The sequence below is a fragment of the Magallana gigas genome, chromosome 1 (genome assembly GCF_963853765.1).
Source record: "Magallana gigas chromosome 1, xbMagGiga1.1, whole genome shotgun sequence".
Classification (NCBI taxonomy): domain Eukaryota; kingdom Metazoa; phylum Mollusca; class Bivalvia; order Ostreida; family Ostreidae; genus Magallana; species Magallana gigas.
This window is the reverse complement of record NC_088853.1, coordinates 24,599,453-24,615,547: the sequence shown is the minus strand read 5'-3', so window position 1 is coordinate 24,615,547 and position 16,095 is coordinate 24,599,453. Positions and strand designations below refer to the sequence as shown.

Below are 16,095 nucleotides of genomic sequence, written 5' to 3'. Positions count from 1 at the left end.
CATGTAAACAAGATATTATCTCATGTATTTGTAAGTACGGTTGAACCAACATTTTGCATAATACTTCAAGGTTTACAAAAACTTTCGTGAAAGGCTTTTTAAATTATGGTAAAGTAGAGATATTCCATTTGATAAAAAAATAAAACTGATACCTATACTTTCAATAATAAGTTACCTCGAGTTAAAGTTTAATGATCATAGAATATTAGGCTAAATATTAGGGTTTTTATGATGATGATGATAAATGATGTATTCCAATCAAATAAAAGCTTCTTTTTATTAAATTAAACTGCTTTTGTGGGCCACTCAATTCTTTCCGTTACTAATCAAAACACATCAAATCTGCGTTATTTATATTGTTGTGTTTAACTCCTTAATTTTAATATACAACGCACAGAATATTTTATTTATACAGAACAAATGTTAAAAACATTTTGTTTTTCAAATCGTACAACATTCTACAAAAAAAGGTTGTTTTCGGGATTGTCGGATATATGGAAATAAAAGAGAGACAGCAGAGGGAAAATAAGGCATTAAAATCAAATAGAAGAAAAGCAGTCAATGTGACAGCAAACCAGGGTTTTTTTTGTGTGAAGAGTATCCATAATCCATTTGTCAACCCTGAATTGATAAACACAACGTATCAAGAGAAATGAGGTATTTTATATGAAATAATTTTGCTATTAAAAAACTTTATTTAACTGCTGGTATTTTTAAAAATAAAATACTAGAGATCTAAATTTTAGCAATATGCAAACCTCTAATATATGTACAATTGATTTGAAAAAAAGCAACTTCCAATCTTGTACACTGTAGGAGGAGTTATCCGTACAATAGCAGTACCCTATATGCAATATTTTACCAAAAATGACTTAGTTCAACAGCCGGTATTATTTTATAAATTACCAGAAATCAAAATCCTAATATATATTCATTTAATCTGCAAAAGAAGAACTTCTTCTCTTGAAAACTGTGGGATAAGTTATCCGTACAATAGGGGTACCCTATATGCAATAATTGACCAAAACTTGACAAAGTTCATTAGCTCATTGATCTGAAAAAGAACAACTTCCAATCTTGAAAACTGTAAGAGGAGTTATCCGTACAATAAGGGTACCTTTTTGGCAGCCGCCCGCCCTCCTTTCAATAACCGGATTTTTTCCTTCGGAAAACCCGGTTAAAAAGTGTTAAAATCTAAATGTACATGTAAACGGATTATTATCTTCGTTATTTCAAGTACCAGTGAACCCAAGGTTTTAACACATCTTAACGTAAAACCATTTCTTTTTTATGGTAGGGTAGATGCATTCATATTAGCCTTTTCAGCTGATTAATGAAGATGTTGAACAGATAATCGTTTTAAAAATGTATCCTGTTTCAACACCAATGTTTTTAGGTCATAACAGCGAACATAAAACAACATTACCGAATTAGATCCGTCATAAAATTCACATTAAATTATATATTTTATCAAACTTGTTCAATTCATTGACTCACTTTATAAAAAAAAATATCTGATTACTTTCATCACTGCAAATACACCTCTTGTCGCATTACATCTCAACTCAAGCGGATCACTTATACTTTAATCATTACATTAAATTGTGTGAAAAGGGAGAGATGTTTTTTTTAATAACGATAGAGATGAAAGCATTCTTAATATCGTCATGTTTTTTTTTTCTTTAGGTAGTTGTTATGCTCGATCCTAATATAATATATCTGCATGCAAAGAAACAGATAAACGGTTTTTTTTGATTTATTATATGTATTTCTATCTGTATTTTACAGCCTACCAACTGCAGTAAAATAATGTGCATGATCGTAAACTATAGACACGTTGAAGTTTCTCCAGACAAGAATGCTTAAAACATGTACTTGCATGTGTATTAAGAGCAATGGTAATGCACTTTTGAAAAAAGGTCAAATGAAACCTGAATAAAATTCCCTGGGCATAAGGAAACACATAAGCAAGTTCACGTCTTACACTGCTATATATATTTGTATTTCACTGAAGCAGAACTGAGCACAAGTAGAGTACATGTACAAGCAGCTGAGTAATAAAAAAATATTGGATATGTAATACAGTTGCAGCAAAATTATAGTTTCTACACCGTAGCATGATGTGGATAACTAGCAGAATCGTACAAGTAGCTACACACTTATTTGTAAATTTAAATAAAATATTTCATCATTGCAAAAGTCTGTTAGCTATAGATAATTCGTCTTTATTGACATATCGGTTTTCCAAAAAGTTTAATTCATACTGATGTGTGAGAGATTGAAAGTGTGTAGATTTGTAAAACTAGAAAAGTGTCATAGGCATCGGAACCGGGATGGCTAAGACACCCCCCCCCCCACCACACACACCCACTTTTTTTTTTACAAAGTCCTAACCATTACTCACATAGAATCATAGAGGGGCCAGCCCCCCCCCCCCCATTCCCCCGGGGCCAGCCCCCCCCCCCCCCCCCTACGTTTTCTCGCAGCAAACATAATTGTTCCTAAATTTACCTTTAAAAAACTAAAATATTAATAATGGTATTAAAATTGGAGTTATATGTTTCCCCCCCCCCCCCGCGCCCTTTGAATTTGATTCCGACGCCACCGGGTGTAAAATAATTTAAACTAGAGCCAAGCTTGTTACAAGCAACGAGGAGGTCTCCCGTTACAGCTTCAAGTCAATATAGGATTGTCAATCAGTCTTTAAAAACCATCCCCCTTTTTCTTACACTTGTAAGGATCTGTCAGGTCATTTTCACACAACCAAAACTTCCGACCAATAAGGACTTTAGAAGATCGAGTGGAACTTTTCAAAAGTTGACAGACAAAATAATCATGCCTGTTTTCTATGTTCCCCCCAAACTGCAGAGTATTGAAGAGTTACATCTCTTATTAAACATATAAAAGCATGTCTGTGATAAGTACGGGGTATATTTAGATTGTATGCAAATGCAGAGGCCATGTGAAGATGATCTCTTATCGATACCTTCAGACCTGACGAATGTAAGGAAAACGGGGATGTTTTTCATCTGACTGGGTTGTCAATATGATAATAGTAAGTTTAGAAAATCGCAAACGAGCTTTACTTTCATAGTATTAATTTTATTATAGGCGATTTTGTCATTAACTTGCTTCACGGTCATATCAATTAATGATAGCTTAAAAACACACATCATAAATGTACATGTATTTATTTATTCCGACCAGAAAATCAAAACGATGAATACGCTTATGTATTGCTGATAAAAGGATACAAACTATGCCTATATCATAGTGTAATCAACACAAAACCCACTGCGCTAATGCATAAAGAAATTTCCATTCCGTGTACTCATACTTACACCTCTACCTCCAAACATATGGAATAGTTTATGTAAAGTGCAGTGTTAAAATTAAATGACTGAAACGAACACAAACTGTTAATAAACGAGGACGCCTTCTCCCATCTGAGGGCGCGCTATACGAGGTGCTCATTGGGCGGGATAACTCTCCGTATAATGTTTTGCCATTCAGTACAATTTTTGAAAGGATGAGCATAATTATCGGAAATCTTGACAAGCAAATAAACGAAAAAATTCTCAAATCTTCAAAAATGAAACCTGAATAAAATTCCCTGGGCATAAGGAAACACATAAGCAAGTTCACGTCTTACACTGCTATATATATTTGTATTTCACTGAAGCAGAACTGAGCACAAGTAGAGTACATGTACAAGCAGCTGAGTAATAAAAAAATATTGGATATGTAATACAGCAAAATTATAGTTTCTACACCGTAGCATGATGTGGATAACTAGCAGAATCGTACATGTAGCTCACACTTATTTGTAAATTTAAATAAAATATTTCATCATTGCAAAAGTCTGTTAGCTATAGATAATTCGTCTTTATTGACATATCGGTTTTCCAAAAAGTTTAATTTATACTGATGTGTGAGAGATTGAAAGTTTGTAGATTTGTAAAACTAGAAAGGCATCGGAACCGGGATGGCTAAGACACCCCCCCCCCCACCACACACACCCACTTTTTTTTTTACAAAGTTAGACCTAACCATTACTCACATAGAATCATAGAGGGGCCAGCACCCCCCCCCCCCATTCCCCCGGGGCCAGCCCCCCCCCCATCCCTACGTTTTCTCGCAGCAAGCATAATTGTTCCTAAATTTACCTTTAAAAAACTAAAATATAAATAATGGTATTAAAATTGGAGTTATATGTATACCCCCCCCCCCCCGCGCCCTTTGAATTTGATTCCGACGCCACCGGGTGTAAAATAATTAAAACTAGAGCCAAGCTTGTTACAAGCAACGAGGAGGTCCCCCGTTACAGCTTCAAGTCAATATAGGATTGTCAATCAGTCTTTAAAAACCATCCCCCTTTTCCTTACACTTGTAAGGATCTGTCAGGTCATTTTCACACGACCAAAACTTCCGACCAATAAGGACTTTAGAAGATCGAGTGGAACTTTTCAAAAGTTGACAGACAAAATAATCATGCCTGTTTTCTATGTTCCCCCCAAACTGCAGAATATTGAAGAGTTACACCTCTCAATAAACATATAAAAGCATGTCTGTGATAAGTACGGGGTATATTTAGATTGTATGCAAATGCAAAGGCCATGTGAAGATGATCTCTTATCGATACCTTCAGACCTGACGAATGTAAGGAAAACGGGGATGTTTTTCATCTGACTGGGTTGTCAATATGATAATAGTAAGTTTAGAAAATTGCAAACGAGCTTTACTTTCATAGTATTAATTTCATAATAAGCGATTTTGTCATTAACTTGCTTCACGGTCATATCAATTAATGATAGCTTAAAAACACACATCATAAATGTACATGTATTTATTTATTCCGACCAGAAAATCAAAACGATGAATACGCTTATGTATTGCTGATAAAAGGATACAAACTATGCCTATATCATAGTGTAATCAACACAAAACCCACTGCGCTAATGCATAAAAAAAATTCCATTCTCTGTATTCATACTTACACCTCTACCTCCAAACATATGGAATAGTTTATGTAAATTGCAGTGTTAAAATTAAAAGACTGGAACGAACACAAACTGTTAATAAACGAGGACGCCTTCTCCCATCTGAGGGCGCGCTATACAAGGTGCTCATTGGGCGGGATAACTCTCGGTATAATGTTTGGCCATTCAGTATAATTTTTGAAAGGATGAGCATAATTATCGGAAATCTTGACAAGCAAATAAACGAATAAATTCTCAAATCTTCAAAACAGAAATCCGTGGGGGAGGTAGAAGTTGTGAAGCAGCTCTAACTTTTTTTTAAAATATGAATCATTTTATATAAATATGCCAACACTTCTTTTGCCTTTACCTAAAAAGTGTGTGTGGGGTAGGGTTGTGTCAATGCCCCAAATTTTAATTTTCTAAATATAAATCTCAGGGAAAGTTTGGTTGAAAGAAAAAGTCGGCGGGTTCGCGGGGTTTGGGAGGGGGGGGGGGGCAAAGTTCCCCCTGGATCAAAAATCTTTTTCCCACTTTTGTGCAGCACGAAAAAGACCAAAGTTTAACCAGTATTTCTATCATATAACATATAAACATGTTTTAGTTAATAATATTTTGACCTTTAAGAGATACATGCATTGACTTTTTTGTTGTACATGCATGAAATACTTTTATATTTGCACTCTCCTCATTGACATGTTTCTATCTGTATCACTAAATAATTTCCAAGTACAGATACTGAAATTCTACAGATCTAAGTAAGAGAGAAAAACCCCACTTTCTTAATGACAAAACAGAAATATATGGACTCATACACAAAAAAAAAGAAAATGACGTGAAAGTCACAAGGCCATTATTTCTTCTGCTCTTGACTATTTCAGAGTTCCTACAAATTTACAATCTCTCATTTCATTTTTTCCTTCGGAAAACCCGGTTAAAAAGTGTTATACATGAAAGGTACACGTAAACAGGTTATTATCGTCGTTAAGTACCAGTGAACCCTAGTCTGCAAAATAGTTCAAGGTTTTAACACATCTTAACGAAAGACCATTTCTTTTTTATGGTAGGGTAGAGGCATTTATATTAGCCTTTTTAGCTTTTTTAGCTGATTTAAGAAAGATGTTAAACAGATAATCGTTTTAAAAAGCTATCCTGTTTCAACACTCATGTTTTTAGGTCATAAACGTGAACATAAAACTACGTTTTTTTTTTACTATCTGTATTTCACAGTCTGCCAACTGTAGTGAAATAATGTGCATGATCGTAAAACTATGGACACGTAAAAGTTTCTCCAGACGAGAATGCTTAAAACATGTATTTGCATGTGTATTTGGAGCAATGGTAATGCATTTTTGAAAAAAGGACAAATGACACACTTGTATTTTAATCTGAATAAAATTCCCTGGGCATATGGAAACACGTAAGCAAGTTAACGTCTTACACTGCTATATATATTTGTATTTCACTGAAGCAGAACTGAGCACAAGTAGAGTACATGTACATGCAGCTGAGTAATAAAAAAACATTGGATATGTAATACAGCAAAATTATAGTTTCTACACCGTAGCATGATGTGGATAACTAGCAGAATAGTGCATGTAACTACACACTTATTTGTAAGTTTAAATGAAGTATTTCAACATTGCAAAAGTATGTTAACTATAGTTAATTCGTCTTTATTGACATATCTGTTCTTCAAAATGTTAAACTATACGTAATGAGAGATTGAAAGTTTGTAGATTTGTAAAACTAGTAAGGTGCCAAAGGCGTCGGAACCGGGGTGACCTGGGGGAGGGAAGGGGGTGGGGGGGGGGGGGGTTCGCTGGGGGCTTAACCCCCGCCACTTTTTTTACAAAGTTAGACCTAACCGTTAGGCACATAGAATCATAGAGGAGGCCAGCACCGAATTTTCTCGCAAATAACATAATTTGTTCCTAAATTTACCTTTACAAGATTGAAATATTAATAGTGGTATTGAAAATTGGAGTTAAATGTATACCCCCCCCCCCCTTTCAATTTGCTTCAGACTCCACTGGGTGTAATAATAGGAAATTCTCGTTAAAATCTGCACATTGTTCAAAGAAAATTTTGTATAGAGCGTACAAAAAAACAAAAAACAAAATTGATGTCACAGAGGAAAATAATTAGAACACAGATAACAGCAAGGAACAAAATGAGAAATAACACAGGCAGACAATTTATTGTTTACTGATTTTAATGATCATTGTAAAAAGGTAAAGTAATGATAAAAAATAATTGTATTTACATAACAAACAAACGGCTTTGTGTTTATCAAAATATCTTAATAAGTCTGTTTAACATTTTATTAATGCTCAGTGGTAGTTTATTAAGTGTAAAAGCCTAGGAAAGGACCATTGGAATAAAAGTTTGATAACTTCGGGTTCCTTGCGGGGTAAAAGTTTTCGAGACAAAGCCAAAGTTTTTTGGTTAGGGCAAGTCCACAGGTTGCATTTAACAATGATGACAGATGTGTGGTTCCTTCTGCGCTCGCCCCAACGGTCACATCGTAACACATATTAATTAAAAAGAAAAAATGACAATTAGAGTTTAAAAAGAAAAAAAATCACAATTTATAAATAATAATATATAACATATATATATTAATAAATAAATAAATTCACATATTGAAAGTTTTCTCATCTGTTCACTGTAAATAAAATGAGTACACATGTTATATTCCCCGACATAACACTGGTAATAAGCCGATATGCGTACCAAATTGTACCCATATCATTAAATGGCGACAAGCTCTGTTTACTCGGAAGTTCACACTGCTCCATTTATTTATTCAGGTCGGATTTCAGCAGGTAAAACATACGTATTTGAAGGGCTACTGAGTCCTCAGATGTAGCGAGTTATAAAATCAATAAAACCCGCATATTAATTGATATTTTCTCCATCCATGAAAATCCTACGACATGTGTTTATATTCTGGATATACATACCATATTTTGATGATATAGGGAACCTTCTTCTTTTCTATTATAAATTGTGTGTTCTTATTTCCGATCATTGAAATGTGCGGTTTTAAATCGTTTAATGCATTTGTATTAAATAATAATTATTGTTTTATTATCGATATCACCAGGGCGTCAGTAGGTTGAAAACTTAGGCAAATAATTCATAGTAGCGGGAAATAATTATTCAATTTGTTAAAATATCATAAACAATTAATGTCATTGTTGAAAAAATCGGTTGAGATATACGCTTGATACCGAACCACATTTGTACCACACTTCTTTTACGTAGAATTTAAAAACAATAATGAATAAATCCATACAAGTATATACATGTTATACAATTAAATCTAATATAATATGAAGTTGTACAGAAATTCAGTTGGTTTAAAATGATAAATACGCTGAAAATAAATGGTTCATGCTTAATCACATGCGCGCTCCGCCCCCCCCCCCCCCTTCTGTAAAGTTCAAATTTTTAAAAAATACATTATAAAATTACCAAAAAATATGCCTCGGACTCCCCTCCCCCCCTCCATCGGAATAACTATCGGACCCCCCCCCCTCCCCCCCATAATAAGTTTCTGGAGACGCATATGTATCATTAATGTACAACAAAATTCATCATTAAACGTTTGAAATATACCCATTAATTTGTTTATTGTTTCATTCGTTATAATTTCTAATTCTTAATTGTATTTTTTTTTATTTAGATACAACTTTCACAAAAGAAAGAACAGATACAAAGTAATATAAGACATATAACACTTATAATAAATTTTGTTGATACATTTCTCTAATATAATATGATTATACAGATGTTAATACACAAATGTACATTTTCAGCAATATAATTTTAGTATTGTCATGACAGTTTTTATTTTTTGGGGGTATATAATGGGGGCGAGGGGATGAGGGAGCGGTAGAAATTGGGTGATTTATCTATAAGTTTGAAAAGGAAATTCACTTACTTACTATAAATTAATCTTGCTCTTGTATTCTTGTACATAATTAAATACATGCATTTATGACATGTACATTTTGATCCAATCACCCATGGGGAGGAGGGAAACAATAGAAAAAAAAAATAAAGCAGGGGGTAGGGGAAAGGTTCAACAATAGAAAGCAGATGAAAGCAATTATCTATGATTCTAGCTTTTGGAAGATGTTTGACTAATAGTTATTATACTCTTAGTATTTGCAGTTTTTTAGAAGAATATATTTTTCAACATAAAGTCTGTTAATAATGGTATGTTTCAGTGCCTCTACGTTTAATTGTTTAGAGAAACTAAAGGACTAAGTGCGGTTTTATGCAATTTTTGCCCCCCAAAATCAAAGTTTTAGAAAGAGCTTTAAAATAAGGTGAAAGATAGTTAAAATCATATTGGAAATAAAGGTGTAAAAGGTTATCACCACAGTGACGTCATAATGTAGAAATGACGTCATGAATATTGCATTATTTTGATAAATTGATGTTTTGTAGCAAAATATGGGTGTTTTCCCATGGTTTTTCGACTGGGAAACACCGAGCGCAGGCTTGCTCAAGTGCCATTTTTTAGTATAATATGTATAACTATCTAAAGAAAAATATGTTAAAATCGCACTTGAGCAGACCTGCGCTCTATACTTCCGAATGCAAAATATAGAGCGAAAATGAGAATATCTTCATTTGTTTGCAAATGTGCGGGAATTAAGTCATTTAGGTGACGTCATAGATAAACAGCGAGTGAGCAATGATGACTAAAATCAAGATTAAAGTTATAGGCATCCTCTTTACACTGATTTGTGATGATTTCATTTTTATACAGGCATATATATATTGTTTTACTATCAAGATTAATAGATTTTCAAAGCGATGTATATAATTGTTCAAATATTTACCTAACAGAATAGATTTATTATGAAAATTCACGTTTAACTGTAAATCATCAAGCCAGTGTTTAATTTTGTCCCAAAGTTCTTTTATGAGGTAGCATTCAGAAAATAAATGGTCTATTGTTTCTGTTAATTGTCCACAGAAAGAGCATAAAGCAGAGTTGATTAAATTGCAATTATATAAGTATTTATTTGTTGCAGAAATTCTGTGAAGTAACTGGGTTTGAAGCCATTGTTACCTAGTTTCTTGAGTACATTTAAATGGCAAATTATAAATAAGGTTCCATTCTTTTCTTGTAAAGCAGTATCCCTTTTCTTCCCATTTTTGTCAGATGTGGGCAACTCTTTCTTTTTTGAGATAAGTGCATTATACACATCATTACAGCCCTTGTTTGAGTTCATAAAAAATATTACTGTATTTGGGTATCTTAGATTATAATCCTTTCTTATATATCTGCCGTCCTTCTTTTGATAACTTCTGATTGCTGAAATAAGTTCTGAATATTGAAGAAAATTTAAGAAAAGGAAGGTAACTACTATCTGCATTACATATGTCACTAATGTATCGTATCCCATTATCAAAACAATTTGTAAAAAAAAAGAGTGTTTCTTTATCAATTGTTATATCCAGATTATACCAGAAGTGATCGTTTAATATGTTTTTACATTGTTTTGAAATATTTGTTTTATAAACCAGTATCCAACTTTGAAGGATATCCTTCCAGAATGTTTTTTTGTTCTATTTTTTTTAATAGTTTTGACAAAGTATATTTCAAAATTCATAAGTTCTGGTATAGTAACATTTAAATCAGATTCAAATAATTTCTTCCATTTTGAATCCGTGGATGATATTAGTCGTCTTGTCCAACTAGACTTGAGAGCAATTATAAAATCTGAATATTCTATCATCTTTAGACCGCCATCTTTATAATTTTGTATAACTGCAGCTTTTTAAATTTTGTTTAGTTTACCATCCCACAAAAATTCATACAGTTTAATCTCATAATTTTTTATATAGTGGCTTGGGGGATTTGGTAAAGTTAGTATCAAATGATTCATCTTTTGAATAAAAGGGTTTTAATGATTGATAGTTTTCCAAGAGGGGTAAGCTTTCTATTTTTCCACTGTTTTATTAACTTTACTATTTGTTCCATCTTGTTGTAATAATTTAGATCTATCATTTCATCTAAGTTAACAGAATACTTTATTCCAAGTAAATCGAACGTTGTTTGTTCCCAAATAAATTTCCATCTTGTGTAGTGATAAACATTTTTTGAGAATCTTTTGCTACCTATCCATATCAGTTTTGTTTTACTGAAATTAATTTTTACGCGTGATATTTCTGCAAAATATTCTAATGTTTGTATAAACTATCTAGCAATGATGCTGATCCATCTGATATCAAGGATGTATCATCAGCATATATCATTAGCATATTGTGATATCTTGTATTCTTCTCCGTCAATCTCAATTCCTTTTATATTTCTATTATTTCGGATAAAAATACCTAACATTTCTGAGCAAAAAATAAATAAGTATGGAGATACTGGGTCTCCATGTCTACAGCCTCTTTGAGGGTTAAACTATTGGGAGAGTAAACCATTTTGAATAACACAAGAGGATATATTCTGATAAAAACTCTTGATCCACTTTTTGATTGAAACTCCAAATCTAAAGAAGGATAAAGTTTGAAATTATAAAGTCCCATGAAACTGTATCAAATGCCTTTTCAAAATCTACTAACATCAATAGGCCTGGAATATCATTATATTCAGTGTAACTCATAATATCATATTCAATTCTAATATTTTCTCCAATAAATCTTCCTTTTAAAAAACCGGTTTGATCATCATTTATTATTGTAAGCAGTTTTGTTTTTAACCTTTCTGCGATACAACCTGAAGCAATTTTGTAAATTACTGAGAGGAGTGTAATAGGTCTCCAGTTCTTTAAAAGTTGCCTGTTTTTATCAGGTTTTGGTATACAAGTTATTTTCCCTAATTTTTGTATATTTGTAAACTCTCCTTTATTGTAAGAATCATTTATTGATCTTGTTATATATTCACCTAAGTCTGCACAGAAAAATTTGAAGAATTCTACAGTAAATCCATCTGCACCTGGGCTTTTATCATTTTTCATTTGCTTGAGAGTTTTTAAAATTTCTGCTTTGGTGACCTGACCTTCTAAATTATTTGATTCCTGATTTTTTTTGTTTTTTGTCTTTGTAATGTTTAAGTTTTTCAGCTAAATTATATCTTTCTAAAGTTTCCTTTTTTTGGTAAAGATTTTCATAAAACAACTTTGGTTATTTTTAATTTCTTCTTGTGATTGTATAATTTGACCATTTTCAATTTCTAACTTTGATAATTGTTTATTGATAAAGTGGCGCGATTCTTGGTTACAAAAATATCTTGTTGGTTCTTCTCCTTCTTCAATCCACTGTGCCCTTGATCTAATATAGTTTCTTTTACGTGTATGTGCTCTAAAGTTTTCAAATTCTATCTGCTTATCAGCCAATATTTGTTTGCTCGACTCATCTAATTTTTTTTCTAAGTTTTTAATCTTCTCTTCAAGTTTTTTCTTCTTTTAACTTTCTTTTTTTATGTGCTGAAAGAGATAGATTTCCCCCTTATTTCCATTATTAATGTATCGAAAAATAGGCTGTCAGATATTTGAAATACTATTTCTGAGTCTTTGATATTTTGAATTTCATTAATGTTATAGACAAGAGCAGCATATTGTCTTTTTATATCAATTATCAGTGTCTTTATTGTTTGTATATATTCTTTTACAGAGAGAAGAGAGTTGTTAAACTTCCAATATCCTCTGCCCTGTACATAGTCTGAAGTTTTTATATGTAACACAACTGGGCTATGGTCTGAACGGTAACTATTTTCATATTCAATAGTTTGTATAAACGGAGATAATTCACATGATATAAGAAAAAAAATCTAGTCTTGCTTGTTTAATTGGATTTTTTACATCCAGGTAAATCGGTTTAATTGTGGATTTGCACATCTAAATATATCACTCAAATTTAGAGATTCCATTTGATTAATGAATTCAGACCGAGCTTTGGGATTATTCAAGTTTTTATAATTCATAGTATCTAAGTTCTTATCAATAACCATATTGAAGTCACCACCCATAATAATGTAGTGATTATTTGATACTGTTTCATTTTTTTTCCTATATCTTTATAAAATTGTGGATTGTCTTCATTTGGTCCATATATATTTACTAGCAAGTATTGTTTATTTTCTCTATTTACATCTAACATTAGAATGTTACCATAAATATCTGAAAATGCATCATTAACTTTAAATTTAAAATGTAAAAAAAAAAATTGCCACTCCACGGGCATTTTATCTATAGGAACTAAAGTAAGCTTCAAAACCCCATTGTGTTTGTATCATTTTCTCGTCCTCTTGTACAAAATGTGTATCTTGCAGAAAAAAAATGTTATATTTTTTATTATGAAGGTAGTTAAACACATCTTTTCTTTTACTTTTGTCTCCGAGGCCCTAGCAGTTAACACTTAGTATTTTTAGATAATTTTTTAGATAATTTATATTATTATCCATTGTCAAACTTCTGATTTTGTGTTGTTTTCTTTGCAATCATCATAAACAATAGAAAAGGGGTTACGGATATTAAAAGGGAATTGTTGAACTGTTTGGGGTAGAGAGGGAAAGTTATGAATTCGGTATCAATTTACAATATATTGATTAGGAGAGAAAAAAAATTGTGGTGTTTGGGATATCCTAGGTGTTAGGTAATACTATGTACATTATGGCCCATTGTTTATAAAAAGTAATAATAATACAAAGTATACATATTAAGTAACATTTGATAAGAGTAATCAGCTTTTCCTTAGTTTACAAAGAAATTGTTCTCTATGATCATAAAAATTTACACAAACGATAATTCATCAACAATTGTAGACAACAAAATTACCCGTTGAATATCAGTTTTCTATTTCATAACGTTTGGGATTTATTTTCATAAAATGTCAAGGTAAAGAAACCGACTCCATCGTCTTGTCAAGATATCAACATTCCTATAAAGTAACAATTGGTAAAGGAGAAAAAGAGGTAAGTTACTTACATCACATGTAACCGTTTATTAACCGGATGTTGACAGTCGCTGTATAAAACGTTAAACCTATACCAGTTGAACCGGATAATTCCGACAAAAAGTAAAGGATAAAACATTATCTCAATATGGCTGAGAAATAAATATTTACAACCTGATAGTGCATAAGTTGTGTTTGTTGTTTTTACATCACTGTCATGACAGCATTCACTTTTACGCCATATTCGCGGTAGCACTCAAACCAGTTTCCAGTATATGACTGAATCGGCGGAGCCAATTTTACTCTGGAAACACCTGGAGACGACAACGACGCAATTTTTAATATTATCGTCTTTCATCTCTCGCAACAACGCCCGGCCAGCACCATGTTCTCTATCATCATTACTGCCCTCATGCGTCACTCCTTCTGAATAAGTGAAGATGTATGCGTATACATTGTGGGTCGCGCTTCTTACTCGGTGTAGTCGGAGTATTTTTTTCAAGGCTTGGTTTACTTGTTTTACCGAGCTAACTTCAGCTGCATAAGATGAGAACCGGTTTCCGTTATCCTCTATACGTTTTCCTTCGAATACTCTCGTTTCGATTTTGTCGTTCGAGGCATCGAGTAATTCATCGGCTGACGGTCTGTTGACCTTTTCACGGTATACGGATCCGTTACTCGGGAACAAAAGTTTGTCACCTTTGATCACCGTTGTGATTTGTCTCTCGTTATAGCTGTGTTGGAGATCGTACAGGCGCTTTCTGCGTTCTCTCATTTCTTCTGGAAAGTGATTGGAAATTCTCACTGGCGATTGTTTTTCCTTTAACTTTGGAATTCTTGTCTTGATTTTTTTTCTTTTTGGTGTAAATTTGCAAATTGAATAAATACTGGCCTTGAAATCTTTCTATTTTTCTTTGGATCTCCTTGTCTGTAAAGTTTGATGATTCCAATATGTTGACTTCCGATTCTTGCATTTCTAGATCGTGCATAAAAATTTTTTGAAGTAGAAGTGGAAGGTTTTCACGTGTCGTTTTTTCATGTTTAGATTCCAATTCTGTGAAATGGCCAATCGTATCATTGGCTTGCGACTCTACTAATTGTAATCGTTCTTCAACTCCGTGTTTACCGTATATGTCCTGCTTAATGTTTGCATGTTCATTTCTGTGAGACTCAAAATTTATCATGAGTTTTGCAAGTGTGTTTTGTGTGTTTGATATGCCTTGCATAACATCTTTGAGTTCGTATTTTTCAACATATTCAAAGGATTTACGTGTACATTCCGTTTCTCCTTCACTGTCCTGCATACTATCGTGACTTCTTTTGTTTCTGTCCTTTGTCCGGTCGACGGTTGCCATACTTTGGAAGATTGTTGGGTGATTACATGTACCTACTCACTGCGCTCGATCTTCACTCGGTTTAAATAAACTGGTTAATTTTTCACGTGTTAATCAATGAGTTCGTTAGTATCTTGACTTACTTACTCCAATTTTTATGTTACAAACCGTCCCTTATATAATTTCTGTCATTTTTTTTTCATAACACACAGGAGCTGAAAAAACACGTCTACATACCACCAACGGAACCGGAAGAATCGTATTTTTTTAACAAACTCATTTCTCGAGTTTTATTTTGGAATGAAATTGTAGGACTCTGTATATCTGTATCATTCTTCCTTAACTATTGAAAATAAGATGTTTGTAGTTTGATGATTATAAACATTTAGTATGTAATTTGAATTACAAATTTCTCATTTATAGTTTCAATTCAATTTTTTACGAATTACAGTAAAATGTATTTAATACTCAAAAACTATTTTACATGGAATAATTTGGAATTGTTCTAGTCAAAACAGCTAGTGTATTTAATGATACCTGATCAATCGCACCCCAATAGTTTGTTCCTGGCACGATCAATTAATGGAATAGTTTGAGTTTAAGCATCAGAAATCATACCTAATTTTCAAGTTTCAAAAGCAGTATTCAATTACACCAAACTTAACCTCCGTCCTGTTTTTGCTTCGGCAAGAGACGACCTAACATTATACACACAATACTTAGACATAACTACATCTAAAACTTGAGTTGATTACATGTACCAGGCCCCGGGGCCATAAAACTTAGACGAGCTCACTTTTGATCTCAGTCTCACTTTTCCACTATATGTTTCTTTTGTAAAAGTGAGACTTAGA

General features: G+C 32.8%; 1 protein-coding gene across 1 annotated transcript; it reads right to left on the bottom strand.

Moving 5' to 3' along the window:
* Positions 1–14,163: 14,163 nt before the first annotated feature.
* On the bottom strand, positions 14,164–14,682 carry LOC136275745 (protein IMPACT homolog). Its single transcript, XM_066085653.1, has one exon. The coding sequence runs from the start codon at positions 14,680–14,682 to the stop codon at positions 14,164–14,166; it is 519 nt and encodes a 172-aa protein (XP_065941725.1).
* Positions 14,683–16,095: the final 1,413 nt, after the last annotated feature.